At 42.6% G+C, this 16,626-nt stretch overlaps 1 protein-coding gene across 1 annotated transcript in view; it reads right to left on the bottom strand.

The window, feature by feature from the left end:
- ELF5 (E74 like ETS transcription factor 5) overlaps nucleotides 1–16,626 on the bottom strand; it is a 164,429-nt gene that overhangs the window by 102,429 nt on the left and 45,374 nt on the right. The window contains exon 2 of the mRNA XM_069221846.1: nucleotides 4,235–4,358. Within this exon, the coding sequence (XP_069077947.1) occupies nucleotides 4,235–4,355 (121 nt within the window). The 5' untranslated portion in view covers nucleotides 4,356–4,358. The remainder of the gene's footprint in view (nucleotides 1–4,234; nucleotides 4,359–16,626) is intronic.

Here is a 16,626-nt window from a genome sequence, read left to right as displayed (position 1 = left end):
CTTCCAAGTGTTGGTGCAGCCTCCAGAGTGTGTCTGTACAATGTGCACTTCCAAGTGTTAGCTTACATGTTGTGCAGTCTCTTGATCAGGTCTGTCCACTCACTGTGCAGTCTCTTGTGTTGCTCTGTACATTACAAAATCTCTAATGTTGGTGCAGCCTCCAGTGTGTGTCTGTACATTGTGCAATCTCTAGTTGGAATCTGCACAATACTCCGAAATAATTTTCTCATCCTGGCATCTGGGTTTCCTTGAGGGCAGTGCAGAGAAATATTCCTGGATGGGTTTGGAGTCGAAGCCTGTCAGCCCACTTGTCCATCCATCGTCCATGTGCAAAGCGGATTCCATCCTTCCTGGCTGGGAGCCGACAGGGGTTTCCTGGCTGTTGAAACCTGCTCTATGCGGCGGAACTCTGCTATGTTTGTCGAAATGACATGACATACGCTGGCCCTATATTAAGCTAACACTAGTCAGCCTCCATAACCTACAACCTCAAGTGGAGCCCAGGCTTAAACTGAAGGCAGCGAGTATTGGTCTATTGTTAGGTGAGGGCGAAGGCAACATCTCCTTTATACCAGAAATGTCTCTAGAAGTGGTCTTTTCATAATACACCGTCCCACCTTTGTATCGATGCAGTTTTGAAGCATGCCAGGATATTATGCCTATCTCTTTAAGAAATATTGTGCTTCAAGTAAACCAAATATTGTAGTTCATCCTTAAAGCTCTCTACATGGCATTATACCTCTTGATGAATGACATTTACTACTTGATTACAACATCCTTTGTCCATTAATAACGTAATTCATAGAAGCAAACGAACACCACAGTGCACCTCTGCTGCTGACATGTACTGATTGCCCCAAGTTCTCTTGGTGGTTCATAGGGCAGCCCCTCTTTGTTTTGTATCCAGTTTTCTGAACCCTTTAATGGTACCAAAGGATGTCACAAGTTCTTACTTTGAAATGAATGTCCCAGAGTTCCTCGATGGGCTGCAAAATGAAACCTATCATATTTCCCGTCTCTTTTTTTGTATACTGCGCAGGGGTGCGCCTGACAACTGTGTATTGTGCATTAAAGCATTAACTTGCTTTCCCATGTCTTTCTTAAAAGAAATAGGGCCTGATTTAAGAGGCCCTAGCACCAACTTAGCGTCATTTGTTTTATGCTAAGGCAGCGCTGAAGTGGCTTTTTACAAGTGCAATATTTACAAAGTGGCGCAATGCATGCATTGTGCAACTTTGTAAACCCTTCTGCCACATTATTCCTGCTCCAGGCATAATGTATGCAAGGGGGGAGTTCCTTCCTAGGGGGGCTGAAAAAATGGTGCAGGGAAATCTAAGAGATTTCCTTGCACCATTTTTTTCTGCACTTTTAACACCTGCTCGGAGCAGGCGTTAAAAGAGGGCATGCCATTGAATACAGTGGGCCCTTATGTACTCTGCAGGAGTAGCGCCAACATTTTGGCACTAGTCTTGCAGAGTACATCAATAGCGTCAGGAATTCGGACACTGTTGCCCCCTACTATGCGCAATGGTGCGCCGCATTTTAAATACAGCGCACACACGGTGGCGGTAGGCGGGAGCTAAGGGGAGCACGGAAAATGGCGCTGCACTAGGTGCAGGACAACTTTTCTTAAATCAGGCCCATAGTCTGTACATTAGGTAGTCTCTAATCGGTGCATTTTAGGGTTTTCAGTGTTTTCACTAGTAATTAGTTTCAGTAGGAGCTCAGTCTGTACACTAATTCCTCTGAGCATGTTAATGACCAACACTCATTTCTTGCCTAAATATAGTCATTATTCAACAATGGAGGTTGATTCACAAATGTAGCCTACACTTTTGAGTAATTTACACTTGTAAGTAAGTTTATTCTTCTTTGGCTATTTACAAAATGAAAGTGTAAATTTACCCCGAAAGAGTGACTTACAGGTCTTACCAAACAGAAGGGCCTGGGGGCTATTCACAAAGGTTACATAACACTTTTGAGTAATTTACAAGTATCCTATACTTTGAGTAACTTGACACTTGAACTTGAACTAGCCAGTGGATCGCTTTGGGGACCCACATGATAGACCTGGGGTTCAGGCTAGGTCACCCTACCCCACAATGCCTTCATTCGTTTTCTTTTTCCCAGCACAAAGCTTGGGGTGCCGAGTTGGTTAATGTTGACTGCAATATGAAATTTTGTGGGGAGGTCAGCCAATCACAGCGTGGCAGATTCACTAAACTGCAGCCAGATTTGCGAATCCACAACCAGATTTATGAATCTGCAAAGGCCGGTGTAAGAAAAAGGTCCCTAGCTCAATACTGTAAGTTTTGTTTAAATTGTATTCACCAGTATAGGGAAGATCTGTGATTTAACGGTTCAGATATCTCTAATCAATAACCTCTTCATGCCCCAACCTGAGCACGTTTTTAAATACAAAAAATAGTATGGGAATCACATTTTTGGGACTCTCTTTTTCTTGGCTCTTGCTTGATGGAACTGCACAAAACTTGCCATGAAGAAACCAAAGTGGATTTATCTTTTTTGGCAAGTTTCATGTAGACACATCGAACAATGCCAAAGTTATTAGGAAAACAGGAAATGCTTTTTCAATGGAAACATTGACAGAACAATAACTACAGAGGCACCTTGTTGCCTCTGTAGTGGATGTGTGTGTGTGTGTGTGGTCTCAAGCTTTATGCAACTTTAACTTTTCTGTGCTTTTTAAATATGCTTAATAAATAACTACGGTCGGCTAAAACGTGCTGAGCATTTAATGGTTGCTGATTGAATGGTCGAATGACAAGTATGTTCCCCCTGTTTCTCTGCTTTTCCTATTGTCTTCCATATTTACATTTATTTCATGCCTGCTAACTAAGGAGATAACATTTAATGAGAAACAACATTTGAAAATCTTTTTCTAAATGTAACATACAATCATCCATTGTGAATTCATGGATTGTTGAAATTAGGGGGATGCATGGGGGGGCTGGGAGGGTGGTGAACTCCGCTTGCAGAGTCTGGAGAGTTTTTCTACTCCGCGCTCCTCTTAGAGCGCAGAGTTCCGAAAAACTCTGCATAGTGGAGCGGAGTTTTTTCCTTGCTCGCCAATAGTGAGTTTGCGAGCGCAAGGAAGAAAAACTTTACTCAAGGCCACCCCCGATGAGATGTCTCAACGCGGGTGGTTGCAGATGGTTGCGACCACTCGTGTTGAGAAACCTTCCGTTCGCGTTGAGGTAGCTGCCGCTCAAGTAGAAAATCAACTTGAGCGGCAGAAAAGAAGCAGCGCCCTCTTGCAGTGCGCAGGGAGCTGTTCGTGCTGATTTTTCAGTGCGGGAAAAATACCTGCCACTAAAAATCAGTGCGAACAGTGCAACCTAACGCACTCTGCCACTTGCGAACTCCATGTAGCGCAGCAGAGTTTTTTCGGCACTTTGTGGAGCTTCGCATAGCGCAACTCCGCACACTCCGCCCAGCCATGATCGAAATGCCTTCAATCCCCCCATTGTTGAAGTCCTCATTATTTATTTTGATTACTGTTATTTGACAACATTGAAAGTTTACCCTTATCTTAATTATTATCACTAACCTTTGTTATCACATTTATTTAGAGAGTTCGCTAGTTTGAAACTAAATGGGTGGGCAAATGAGTATAAATGTGGTATGAGTGGTCTGGTTGTAGATCATGGACCATATTCACAAAAAAATGTTTTTGCTCATGTGCCAGCAAATGTAAATTCACAATAGGAATTTTCAATTGGCAAAATGAGGCACTTGTACATAAATTGTGTTATGCACATACATACTGCCCACTCAAGGGTGTGGGAGGTGCTCATTTTGGTAACCCCCTCATTAGAAAAGAAATATGCTAGAATCTACTTCTTATGGCACCCCCATTTCCTTGCGGAGAGGGCAATGCACGTTGAGGAGAAAAATTGGTGTCCGTCTCCATTGTAGACACCAGAGCAACTCTGTTAGGTGTGTCAATGATAATCTAATAATTGACATGCATGGGAATGTCTTGGCATGTGTTGATGTGGTTATGACTTTGGGAGTCTGCTGACATCAGATGACCCTCTCACCATGCCAGAGTGGCTCATTATAATCAACACACAACAGAGCAGTGGGGTCATTAATATTCAATTTCTTTTCAAATATATAGGATAATTAGGATTCTTTTCAGTAAATTTGGATTTAATGAAGAACACATATCGAAGACAGTGGACGCTTACGAGCAGCATCTGTTTCCTACCTGATTCATGATCAAAGACTTGGAGGCTGTCTTCATGGCTTATGATTTCTGTCCACGTCATCAGTGGCTCGTAGAGAGCCGTGTCGGGCAAGAGTGCATTGTTAGTGCATGAGTCTAACATCACCTAGAAGAGAAATAATTTGTGTACTGAGTGACTCCTGTGCTTCAGTCAAGAAAAGCTTGTAAAGAAAGTTTCACGTTTAAAAACAATTTCCAAAGACTATCAGTCTGACTTGCATTTTCAGTTATAAGCCAGACCTATTGGCTAAGCAATCAAATTGAAATTAGAAAATATTAAAACATGGACCATTCCTTCAATACAAGCAGAATGCAAAACTAAGAGGCAGATAATGACTGTAAATGCTAGGCAGTTGTAAAAGCGGACTTGGCAGGATCTTCAGTGAGCATGGGAACATGGTGAGATTCTGGAACGAGCAGGTGAGCATCACCTCGTGAGTACAGAGTGTGATCAGCATCCTCACAGGCTTTGCCTACATGTGTAAGAATGTTTGAGGAGCACACATATCAGAAGAATGTCGTCTTCATGCACTTTCAGTACTTATTCCCTGGTGACATGGTTCCTTCACCTTTATGCAAGCATAGCCATTACACAATCGTAACATGCTCCCTTCTCCTCTATGCAAACACAGCACTTACACAGTAGAGGCATGCTCCCTTCTCCTATAAGCAACAGCCCTTACTCAATAGTGACATGTTCCCTTCACATCTATGGAACCATAGCCCTTACACAATAGTGACATGCTCCCTTCACCTCTATGAAAGCATAGCCCTTACACAGTGGATACATGCTCCCTTTTCCTCTAAGCAATAGCCCACACTCAATAGTGACATGCTCCCTTCACCACTATGCAAGAATAGCCCATACACAACAGCGACATGTTCCCTTCACATCTATGGAACCATAGCCCTTACACAATCGTAACATGCTCATACACAGTGGAGCATGCTCCCTTCACCTCTATGCAAACACAGCACTTACACAGTAGAGGCATGCTCCCTTCTCCTATAAGCAACAGCCCTTACTCAATAGTGACATGTTCCCTTCACATCTATGGAACCATAGCCCTTACACAATAGTGACATGCTCCCTTCACCACTATGCAATAATAGCCCAGACACAACAGCGACATGTTCCCTTCACATCTATGGAACCATGGCCCTTATACAATAGTGACATGCTCCCTTCACCTCTATGCCAGCATAGCACTTACACAGTGGAGCATGCTCCCTTCTCCTCTAAGCAACAGCCCATACTCAATAGTGACATGCTCTCTTCATTTCTATGCAAGCAGAGCCCTTGCACTTATTATAACATGCTCCCTTCACCTCTATGCAAGCATAGCACTTACACAGTGGAGACATGATCCCTTCTCCTCTAAGCAACAGCCCATACTCAATAGTGACATGCTCTCTTCATTTCCATGCAAGAACAGTTAATACCCAGTGGTGACATGCTCCCTTCACTTCTATGCAACCATAACCCTTACACAATAGTGACATACTCCCTTCACTTCTACGCAACCATAGCCCTTACATAATGGTGACATGCTCCTTTCACCTCTGTGCAAAAATAGACCTCAAACAATTGTGTTATGAAATTTTCCCTTTCACGTAAGATTAGCCCTTACGCACCAGTGACATACCACCCTTTGCTTTTATGAAGCCATAGCTCATGTATATTGCTGACATGTTTTGCTTACCTGTGCACAAACATCCTGTTCCAACACTGGTTACATGCTGTTCATTGCCTCAATGGAACATACCCTTCAAACAATGATAACAGCATGCTGCTCCTTACATGTACATATTTAGTTGTGCATGAGGTTACCCAGGCGTGTACCCTAAAGCCGTGAGCAGCATCTAGAGCTAAAAAGGCACACATGGGCTGCTCTGGAACCATGGGAAACAGATTCTTACTGCCCCATCCCCCACATTTATGGTTTTATACTAAGAGTTTTAGGCCTTATTTAAATATTGTTCTACAAGTAGTTTTGCTTCACTGCTGTTTTAAGAGTAAATAAGCCTAAATATCTAAGTCTGACTCGCAAAGCTTTTTTCATGAGTCTGCTTATTGTACCCATCAAAAATATGATTAAATTAGATCCTGGCGGAAAGGAATCCGTCCGCCATTTTATGATCCCATTATTTCCTATGCAGATCGTAACAGAGTGGATGGGATATCCGATACGTTTGTGATGGAGTACTCCCTCCACGGGGATCTAAACGCGGCCCTAAGCCAGTGCTGGGGTAAGACAGAACTATTGACAGAAAGTGGTTTGTCACTCAGGTCATCAGAGTTTCCAACTGTTATTGACTGTTTGTTGACAGCCCCCCCCCACTCCTAAGATGGTAGCTCTGCCCGTACAGGTGCTCACGTACCAAGGAAAACCAAATCCCACAGGGAAAGGGGAAGAGGAACAAGAGAGGGACAAACAACATGCCCGGGTCTTCTTCAACACAACTCTCTCCAGTGTAACGTCTCTTATTACAGCAAGGGTATAAACGAGTATTCTTTGGTAAAGGAGTGACTCCCTAAGCAGAAGGAGCACACCCAGGACTTTAGAATCAACAATACTCATGAGACATTTGAATTAATAGGATAATGACAAAATATAATCACCGGCTTCGCGATTGCGGGCCACGGTGAACCTAAGACAAACTTGGGAGTAGACGGTAAGTCTGTAGTCAAATACAGAGTCAGGGATCTTCTGCAAAGTAAAGGGAATGGGAAACATAACAGCAATAAGACGAAGCCAAATAATAGTCCAGTTAGCAGGGCAGAAGGCAAGAAGAGATTTGATAACCGGGGAAATCAACAAGGGAAAAAGACAAAAAAGGGAAGGAATGGGAATGGAGAACTAACTCAACATCAAGTGAAACATCAATGAAGCAAGGACACTTGGCAGGCAGCTTCCATTCACCCTCAGGATGTTTACATTTTGCCGCTGTCTACCATAACCCTGAAATCACACCTACTGACCTGGACTGGCCTGCCATAGTTGTAAAGGAAAGTGTTTTCAAGGTTTTCTCATAGCACACCCCAAATCCCTTGCTGATTCCTGCCAGCCCTGCATAACCAGCTGTAAGTCAGATCTAAGGCAGGACTAAAACACTAGGGGTAGATTCACAAAACATTTTTACTGTTGCTAATACAATTCCTTTGTGGTAAGTAAGGCTGTGATTGGTGCAAACACCTTTTACCACCATATTATGACATCAGACTGGGGAGGTGGGAATGTGTGGAAAGCATATGTGTGCATATTTGTTGTGATACATGTGCTAGTGATGTGTTGTGTTATTTCTTTTGTACTGTTTTGTTTTTGTATGGCAATATTAGATTGTGTTGTTGCTTTGAACTGTGGTTTTTAGGGTGTGTTTTGTTTGTTATGCATTTGATGTGCCATTTTTCTTAATTGTATTATGTTAGTTTTTTGTGTTCTTTTGAGCTCCTTAATTAGTTTAGACATTTTAACAAATGTGCTACATTTCCAGCATAAGAGCATCAGATTCCCTTAAAGTTCCAGTGACAAACAGCTATTTATCTCTGTCTAAGGTGATTCACCTGTCTAAGGAGGTAAAGTACCAAAGTACCGCTGCTCTGGCTCTTCAAGCATTGAAGACACCAGTCAGACCAAAAATGTGGTAGAATATTTGTGTGTTAAATTAGCACTTCTAGTACTATCTTTTTGTAGTTTAGCCCCCTGTCTCCCAGGGCCTGATTCACATACTTTTGTGTACATTTACGATTGTTTGCTACTCACAAAGGCATCACAGAGGACTGTCCTATCTTTTTATGTGGGGAGGCTCCATACTCGTAAAGATACTGCTCATAAATCCCTTTGCAAATAGCAAACAGTTGTAAATTTAGACAGAAGTTTAAGTTTACCTTTGTGAATCAGGCCCTCAGAGGTTCCTCAGCATTTCCAGTGCTCACTTTATGTGATTCAGTCCCACTACTCATGCAAACAGCTTTATGAATGTAGCCCTTAGAGCTAACTAACACCTGTCAGGTATGAAGTCTGCGTGGCCAGAGCTGGAGGCACACTATGTAAATTGTACAGGTGCTCTTATGGGTGAGGGTAGGCTGGTAGATGACAAAGCTGAAGCAAATGCTGTGACAAAGGCAGATATAAGTGAATTAGGTTAGAATAAGACTATTTTACAAGGGTAGTTGGGTGTTCTTCCTCAATAGATTCTTTAAAAAAAATGCTGTATTGAATCAAAAACATTAGCTAGCACTTAGGCCCATATTTATACTTTTTGCTGCTAATGCAGTTTTGAGGCAAAAAGTTTAGCGCCGGCTTGCATCATTTCACCCCGCCAGACTGGTGCCGTATTTATTGAATGGGGCAAGCCGGCGCTATCCTTGGGCTAGCGCCCTAAGAAATGACGCTAGCCGGGTGGGGTTGGGGGTGGCGGTAGGGAATGAGGGGTTTGTGCGGCAGAAAATAATGCTAGCCTGGTTAGAGGCAAAAACAAACACATGTAACTAGACTAGCACCATTTCCTGGTGCACAACCACCAAACACATGACTTCTGTCTTAGGAAAGACAGGAGTCATGCCCACCACCCCCAATGTATAGCACAGGGGACAAGTGTCCCCTAGGCATGACCATTGCATCCTGTGCCATGCAGGGGGCCACAGGTTAGGGCCCCCGATGACAAAAAAAATAGAAACAAAATACTTACCTGGACATACCCGGGATAGGGTCCTCCATCCTCTGGTGTCCCTCTGGTGGGGGTGTTCCTGGGGCTTGGGGAGGGCACCTGTGGACCCATTCCATAGTGCTTAACCATGGAAATTAGTTCACAGTTCCTGTGCGCCTGGTCTGATCCAAGCGTTAAATAATGGTGCTAAGCAAGCTTAGCACAATTATTTAGCACCTCCTCCCACCCCTGCGTCATTTTTGCACAGGGGGATAAATATGGGGCTATGGGGTTAGCACCATTTTTTAGAAGGGAATGCCTACCTTGCATCTCATTGACGCAAGGTAGGTGCACGCATCCAAAAAATGGTGCAAACTCCTATATTTTGATGTTAGACGTGTCTAACGTCAAAATATAAATATGGAGTTAGGTTTGCGCCGAATTTGCATTTAAAAAATGACAAAAGGTGGCACAAAAAAAGTATAAAAATGGGCCTTAATGTCTAGGTCATAGCAGCCCATCCAACCTTAAAACCACTTTGCAGCCCACTGGCCAATCCAGCACTACATTCAAGTACATCTCGGACATGTGTAAAGGTCTCACAAATGTGTAAGTACACAGACTGCCCCACACTTAATACACGTTGTTGCTTGCTATGCAAAAGTGCAAGTTTTTAATGTGTAATCAAGGTTTACTTTTACATGTTGTATACCAGTACAAGGGAAATATGCAGTAGTCGTCACTGAAGCGTTATGTCATGACTAGGCATTTTCTTTTTTAATGTAATGTAATAGTGCTTGTTTCTTGTGAGATACCTTTCAAGGGCCTAGAGCTCTGTTTGTAATAATATGTATGCAAAATGCTTTATATTTATATTACCTAATTTTAACATATTCTTTAAAGGAATAAAACCTATTATTGTAATTGTGTAAACATGTTGTAATGGCTCCTGCAAGGTTGGTGAACAGTCTTTGCAATGTTTTACATTGCAAAACAAATATTTTATGAGGCCGCAATGGTTAAGGTTTGCAGACTTTCTTATCGCGTTTAATGGGAGCGGGGCAATTTATAATGCAATTGTAATGCAATTGTCTATTTTTTGCAACAGGTTTGTTTGTAGGTTCAATAACTTAATGTTTGACTTGATAGCACGTATATTTATTTAAGTATTTGGTGGGGATTCTCACCAACCCAGTTGGGGATTATTTCTCGGAATATCGTTGGCAGTCGGGTAGACTTTAGATTATTTTTAACCCTGTCTGGTTCAATGTTAAGATTTTCCCTATCCTAAGTGTTATTTCTTAATCATTCAGGACTCATTTAAGGAGGTGCAGCGCCACTTTTCTTGCACTCCTTAGCGCCCCCCTAACGCCACCGTGTCTGCGCTGTATCTAAGATACAGTGCACAATGGTGGTAGTTAGGGAACCAGCATCAACATTTTTTACGCCAGTTTGGAGCTTTGCAGGATTATCGTCAAGAATGTTGACGCTAATCCTGCAAAGCCCATTGAGGCCCATTGTAAAAAATGGTGTGCCTCCTGCTCTGAGCAGGCGTTAAAAGTGCAGAAAAAAATGACGCAAAGAAATCTCTTAGATTTCTTTGCGCCATTCTTTCGGCCACCTTAACGGGGGAATGCCCCTTTGCATACAATATGCCTGGCGCAGGCATAATTTAGCACTAAGGGTTACAAAGTGGTGCAATGCATGCATTTGTGCCACTTTGTAAATTTGGCGCAGTGATTTTGGTCTTGTTGGATCACATTAGCATAAAAAAATGGCGCTAATGTGGTGCAAGGAGGCACTCGGGGCTATTAAATATGCTCCTCAGTGTTTTAATTTCGTAATAATTAGTCGTGCGACTGTATTAGGAAACTCACCACTGACTCTTCAGTATTGCTAAGAACATTGCTACATAAAAGGTGTAATTTCATTCACCTTCAGATGATTTCTGGTGGTAAAGGGTGTATTGTGTAAGAACTGTTGTTGCTGTGAATTCAATTTGAATTTGAAAATGATTAAAGTTCTTATTTTTGGCAGTAGATTTATGTGTTTTGAGATCTGTTTTTAGATTGAAGATTAATATACAAAAAAGACAATAAATAGATAATAAATATAATATAATGTTAGCTGCAAATGAATCTGATTGGTTGGTATCTCCCGGATACAGTGGCTCCGGGGATAGTTCTGACGTTTTACTTCACAAGTGTTCCCTTGACTCTGGAAAGAAACATGCATTTGCAAAAACAACAGGTTTGGCTATTTTATAAGGGCATGTGATTCTTCATTGATGAAGTTTGTGTGTGTGGTTATGAGGATGGGTGAGTGGGTGAATGTGTGAATGTTTTTGCCTTGTGGGGCAAGACTGTGGCCTTGGACATACAGGCTGGCCTTCTAGAATCAGTTATTAGCAATAACAAAACAAGGGGTGCCACAGTTTCTTGGCAGTAGAGTAGAATAGTAGCAGGTCACGCTACCTCAGTGGAAACATTAAATAATGGGCATAGACAGGCCTTAGATACGATGGTGGTCTTCTTGAAACTATTTTGGGTGGTTTGAAAGCTTGGTGTGTTGTGACTGGACAGGGCTGTGGAGTAGATGTAGGTCGATAGACCTCCATGAGCGTTTTGGCCCTTTTGGGCAAGGCAAAGCCTTTATTATGTTATTCCTGGGATTGGGAATGCTGGATGGGGCGTGATTGGCAGAGACATTGGAAGAGCAGCAGATCAAGTTAGCAGCAGATCAAGCCATCTCCATGACCACGCTTGCTTGTGGGTTGAAGATGAGGACTTGGACATGAAGAGTGGTCTTCTTGAAGCTTTTCTTGTTGGTAGAAAACCTGGGTGGGTCATGATCGTAGAGCATCAATAGGTTATGTGACCTACATGTCCATGAAGGCTTTTGAGGCAGACCTAAAGCACCCAACTTGCTGAATGGCATTTCCTGCTTGCGGGAAAAGTGCTCAGGCTTGCTGATTATCCTTCTTGCACTTGTTCCTGTTGGCAGTACAGCTGGGCGAGCCATGACTAGCTGAGGTTGCAAAGTAGTTATAGGCCACCTGAAGTCAATGAGTGCAGTCACCTGTTGGTTGAGAGGAAGGCCTCGTGGATGCTGCCTGGCTTTCTTGAACCTGTTCTTCATAGCTTAAATTAGGTTGGGTCCTATTTGGTTGGGACCTGGATTAACAGTAGGTCACATAACTTCCATGACAATGCTTGCTTGTTGGGCAAGGCTGAAGGCATTTTCGCCCTGTACGTCTGCCAGGCTTTGAATACTCCGCCCACCAGATTTATAAATGACCACTAAGCAGGTAGTCATTTATTAAGGCATTGGCAGCAACCGCCCTCACAGAGGTTCCTGTCAATGCGTTTGACTGTTTATTGCAGAGCTGTGTCAAAAGCACATTGCCCCGCCGCAAACAGTATTATTTTTTTTCTTTTGAAAAAAAAACCCGAAACAGGACTTTCTTTTTTAAAAGAAAAAAATAAATGCTCCCCTCACCAAGGGAAGCTTTTCCATGGCGAGAGGAGCATTAGAATAGTTTTACTGTTCCTTACTGGCAGGTTTTACCTGGCTGTAAAGTAAGGAGTAGTAAAAAATTACTAAATGTCCGCCTATCCAAATTGGGTGGGGGAACATGTAGTCATTCCTCCGACTGCCGATACTCCGCAGGGCCATCGGAGAGGATCATTCACACTGTGATTAACTCGAAGGTCCACCCTCATCTAAATGCAGCGGATGGACCACATTCTTGGCCATGATGATACTTTTTCACTGTTGTGAAAGAGTATTCTTACCACCAGTAATTAAATCCAGGGCAAAGAGTCAGCCCAAGAAAAAAAACTTTTCTTTTTTTCTACAATTACAACTTTTCCTCTTCTTTCCATTTTATAATGTTGGTTTGAAAGGATTTGTTAAGAGCTTGGATACTTAGGGCCTGATTTAGATTTTGGCATATGGGTTACTCTGTCACTAAGGTGACGGATATCCCATCTTCTGAAATATGTATTCCATAGGAAATATGGGATTTATATTTCGGCGGATGGGATATCCATCACCATTTTGATGGAGAATTGTGGCACAATGGTTAGAGAGCCAGACCCTGATGCAGAGATCTGGTCTGGGACCAGGGTTCAATTCCCACCTCAGCAGGTCTTGGGCTCAATTCCCTTGGACCAGATAATTCTCGCCTCAGTGCCTAATCTAATTAATGGGTCCCACTCTGTAACTCTGGGCAATAGCTTGCTTAATCTCCACAACGGCCCTCACAGTGCTTGGTTGCTTGGCTTCACCCTGGGGCTGTCCAGGAGTGGGAGCCTCACAGGGAAAAGCCAGGAGGGGTTCCACAGCTGTATGCATACAGCGCCTTGAGACCCTAAGGGGTGAGTAGTGCGCTATACAAGTGCGAAGTTTACAGTTTATGTAGTAACTTATCCACCGAAATCTGAATCAGGCCCTTAGGGTCCTTTAAGCGGAATATGATTCAGGTGTTGTCTGGATACAAGAAAGCACATTTCCCAGATTGCCAGGTAATGGACAAAGATAGCGATAGAGCATAAGCAGCCAAAGAAGAGCTCTGTTGGACACTGCAAGTAAGAGGCTGCGAAATGAAGAAGAACTCGGGAAGAGCAACACCTAGTGATCTACTTTTAAAGAAGATGCAATCCATTCTGATCTCCGGCATCCGATCCTCCGATTACATGACCTAATAAAATGTTACTGGCAAATGTGATAGATGCCATGATGGCTTTAGCAGATACCACTGATATACAACAGACTTTCTGCCACTTACTCATCACTGCCAGTAACACATTTTGATGCCTTTGACTTTTCTGAATCAATCTTGATAAAGCTAGAGTAAATTATACTCTTTGGTGAATTGATGTAGGTTCATAGTACGGTTTCAATTAACTTTCCATGTTATGGCAAGTTTGATATTGGAAGGATAATAGCCAGGACCAATACATTTAGGGTAGAATTTTGAGTAGCGGTGCCACTACCTCTTTTATATTAAGAATATATGCATTTCTCTAGATTTCAACACGCCTGAAATTGAATGGTCCTGAAGAACTTGTCATAGGACGTTGGAGCAACAAGTCATGACCATGCCGGATACCAGTCTTTATGATTTTCAATGTAAGAGGGAATAATTTTGTTATCACAGTGACTAGATATACCATTCATATCAAAAAGATATATTGCTCATATTCAGGATAAGAACCTAGGGCTTTGCTTCCGAAGCCTACAACATTAGCTGTCCACCAACACTCATTGTAGATTAGGACTTTTAAATTATCTCTGAAGGCTTCCCTTGTACTGTGCCAATCTTCAGTCATAGCCGAGTGTTTGTCACCTTGCTCCTGCAGTCCTTTGTTTTATCCCATTATATCTCTCTGAATGCTGTAAAAATGCAGCTGGAGTGGATGGGATACTCTAGAAAAATCAATGTTATACGTTTGGTCTTCCTAAGAACAAAAATGCACAATCCAGTGGTCACAAATCCCTGTGGCTGATTGTTTTGCATGAAATTAGGGGTGGGCGGTAAACTCCACCAACCGCCGTGTGGCGGAGTTTACCGGCACCTAGAATTGCTCAATTAACAAACTTTTGCCTAAGTTAATATGTGCGGATACATTTAATATTTCTTATATAAGAATATTTCATAGACCTTTACAGTCTGAGTTAAATACGCCCAAAATGTTTTCAAGTAATCGGTGGAAACCATTATGGAAGTATGCTTGCAACCAGAGTTTGTACACAGCTCGGGCTGGAAGACAGCAAATGAAATGACTTTTAGATGGCGGCCCGCTGGCTCAACCCAATATGTCCTCATGCACTGTGCAGGCAGGACCCTCTGGTGTGACTTACCTAGTTATAATACTGACAAATACATAGACACTGCCAGACTGCCCCACATGAATGGGGTGCTGATTACAGCATCCTTCTATGGCGTGTTCGCAGCAGCCATGCTCTGTGTGGCTCCTGTTCTGCTTGCTCTGCATAGTGGCTGTAGCTGCACAGCCCTCATTGGAACTGAGTGCTAGGAATAACACTGAAACTACTGAATATACCCTTACAACTGTGTGGTGCCTGAGTGTCCCGAGGCGGTGCGAGCTCAGCAACAGCAGCTGCACGTGCTCTTTCTGCGATACAGTGATAGCAAGACATTGAGTGCTTGATGGCTCCCGACTCCTCCTGTGGAGCCTCGGGGTGGATGTGGTATGCATCTTTCACAGGTGCCACCAGCATCATCCCCACCATCAGCATCCACAACACAGGCAGAAAGAGCGTAACCCGCATCTGCACCAGCACCCTCACCACCACGTTTCCACTGAGCCACTGAAGTGCCAGCTGCCCTAGAACCATGCACCCCCAAGATCTGCAACTCTCCTAGTCCCGCAGTCGCAGGCAGAGCAGCAACATGCTCCCGCAAGGAGAAGGCACCCTCCACCACGAGGTGAACCATTTGAATTCAGATGTATTTTGCTGTCTCCATCAGAGTGGCAAACTCCATCAACTCCAGTACCAACAAAGTCACAACTACTTCTCAACGTCTTGCTCTGATTGTCAACTTCATGTGGAACTGGGCCTCTCCATTTAGTCTACTAATAACAAAGAATCTAGGAGAGTCTGATAATGCAAGAGATGTTTCTCTTGAGGTTAGGGAGATGAGAAGGTCGTTCATTACCATGTTAGCCTGCAATGATAAGAATTGTAAATATAACATTAATAACAACTGGTTTACACACAAGCATGTACGCCTGACCGGAATTCCACCACTTGCAGAACTCTGGGGAATCTCGCTGAGTTTATAGGCAACTTGGCAGAATTTTGCGGAGTAAAACTCCACCCACTCTGCCCACCACTACATGAAATATCTCCAAAAATGAAAAAAAAATTGAGCAAGTGTCTCATAATACGCCATAATTGGCCGGGATATTTAGTGCATGGGATAACAGCTTGCACTGTATTCTTAAAGTCATCCCAATGTGTTGTTGTGCTTCTATCTGCCTGGCACATCCCGGCCGTGCCCAAATATAGCTTAGTGATGTGCAATATGACATCAAGGGGGCATTAATGACAGTCATAGCCATACAAATTCTACTGAAGTGTCGATGTCACATTTCAAGCGCCATACTCCAAGCATACATGATATTGTGCTAAGTTTATTTTACATACTATGTTTAGCCAGGTTTTTTTGTGTCTAAGTTATGCACACTCACACAACAACTCCTCCTCTGGACAATCTAGTTGGTTTCTGTTTGATTTCTCCTTACGTATATTCCTTTAGACCCAATTCAAATTCCATATTTGTAATTTGAATGGCATGAAGCAGTGGTTTATTGGCAAAATAGACTATTGCTTAAGAAGTCTTATTTCTGATGTTGTAATTTCAATTCCTTGGTGCTAGAAGGCGCAGAGTTGCTTTTGTGGAGTTTATTTCATGATTTATACACAATCATTTCTTATGATCAAATTATCACTAAATTTATATATTAGAGTAGATGTTAACAGTGATAATACTGCAGTTTAAATCTGTACTATCCCTGTAACAGGCACAGTAGCTCTGTAAGACCGAATGATTGTGAAATCTGTACAACTTTAAACACAGTTATTTCAATTTAAGTTAAATATGGGTCATAAACCACTTCTGAATTATATTGTCAACTTGTTGGTTTGGGTGTATAATTTGGAGAATAAAAACACATTTTGTTTATTTATATATA

This window comes from Pleurodeles waltl, chromosome 3_1 (assembly GCF_031143425.1).
Source record: "Pleurodeles waltl isolate 20211129_DDA chromosome 3_1, aPleWal1.hap1.20221129, whole genome shotgun sequence".
NCBI classification, from domain to species: domain Eukaryota; kingdom Metazoa; phylum Chordata; class Amphibia; order Caudata; family Salamandridae; genus Pleurodeles; species Pleurodeles waltl.
Note: the sequence above shows the minus strand (reverse complement) of the source record. Positions and strands in the feature narration are given on the sequence as shown.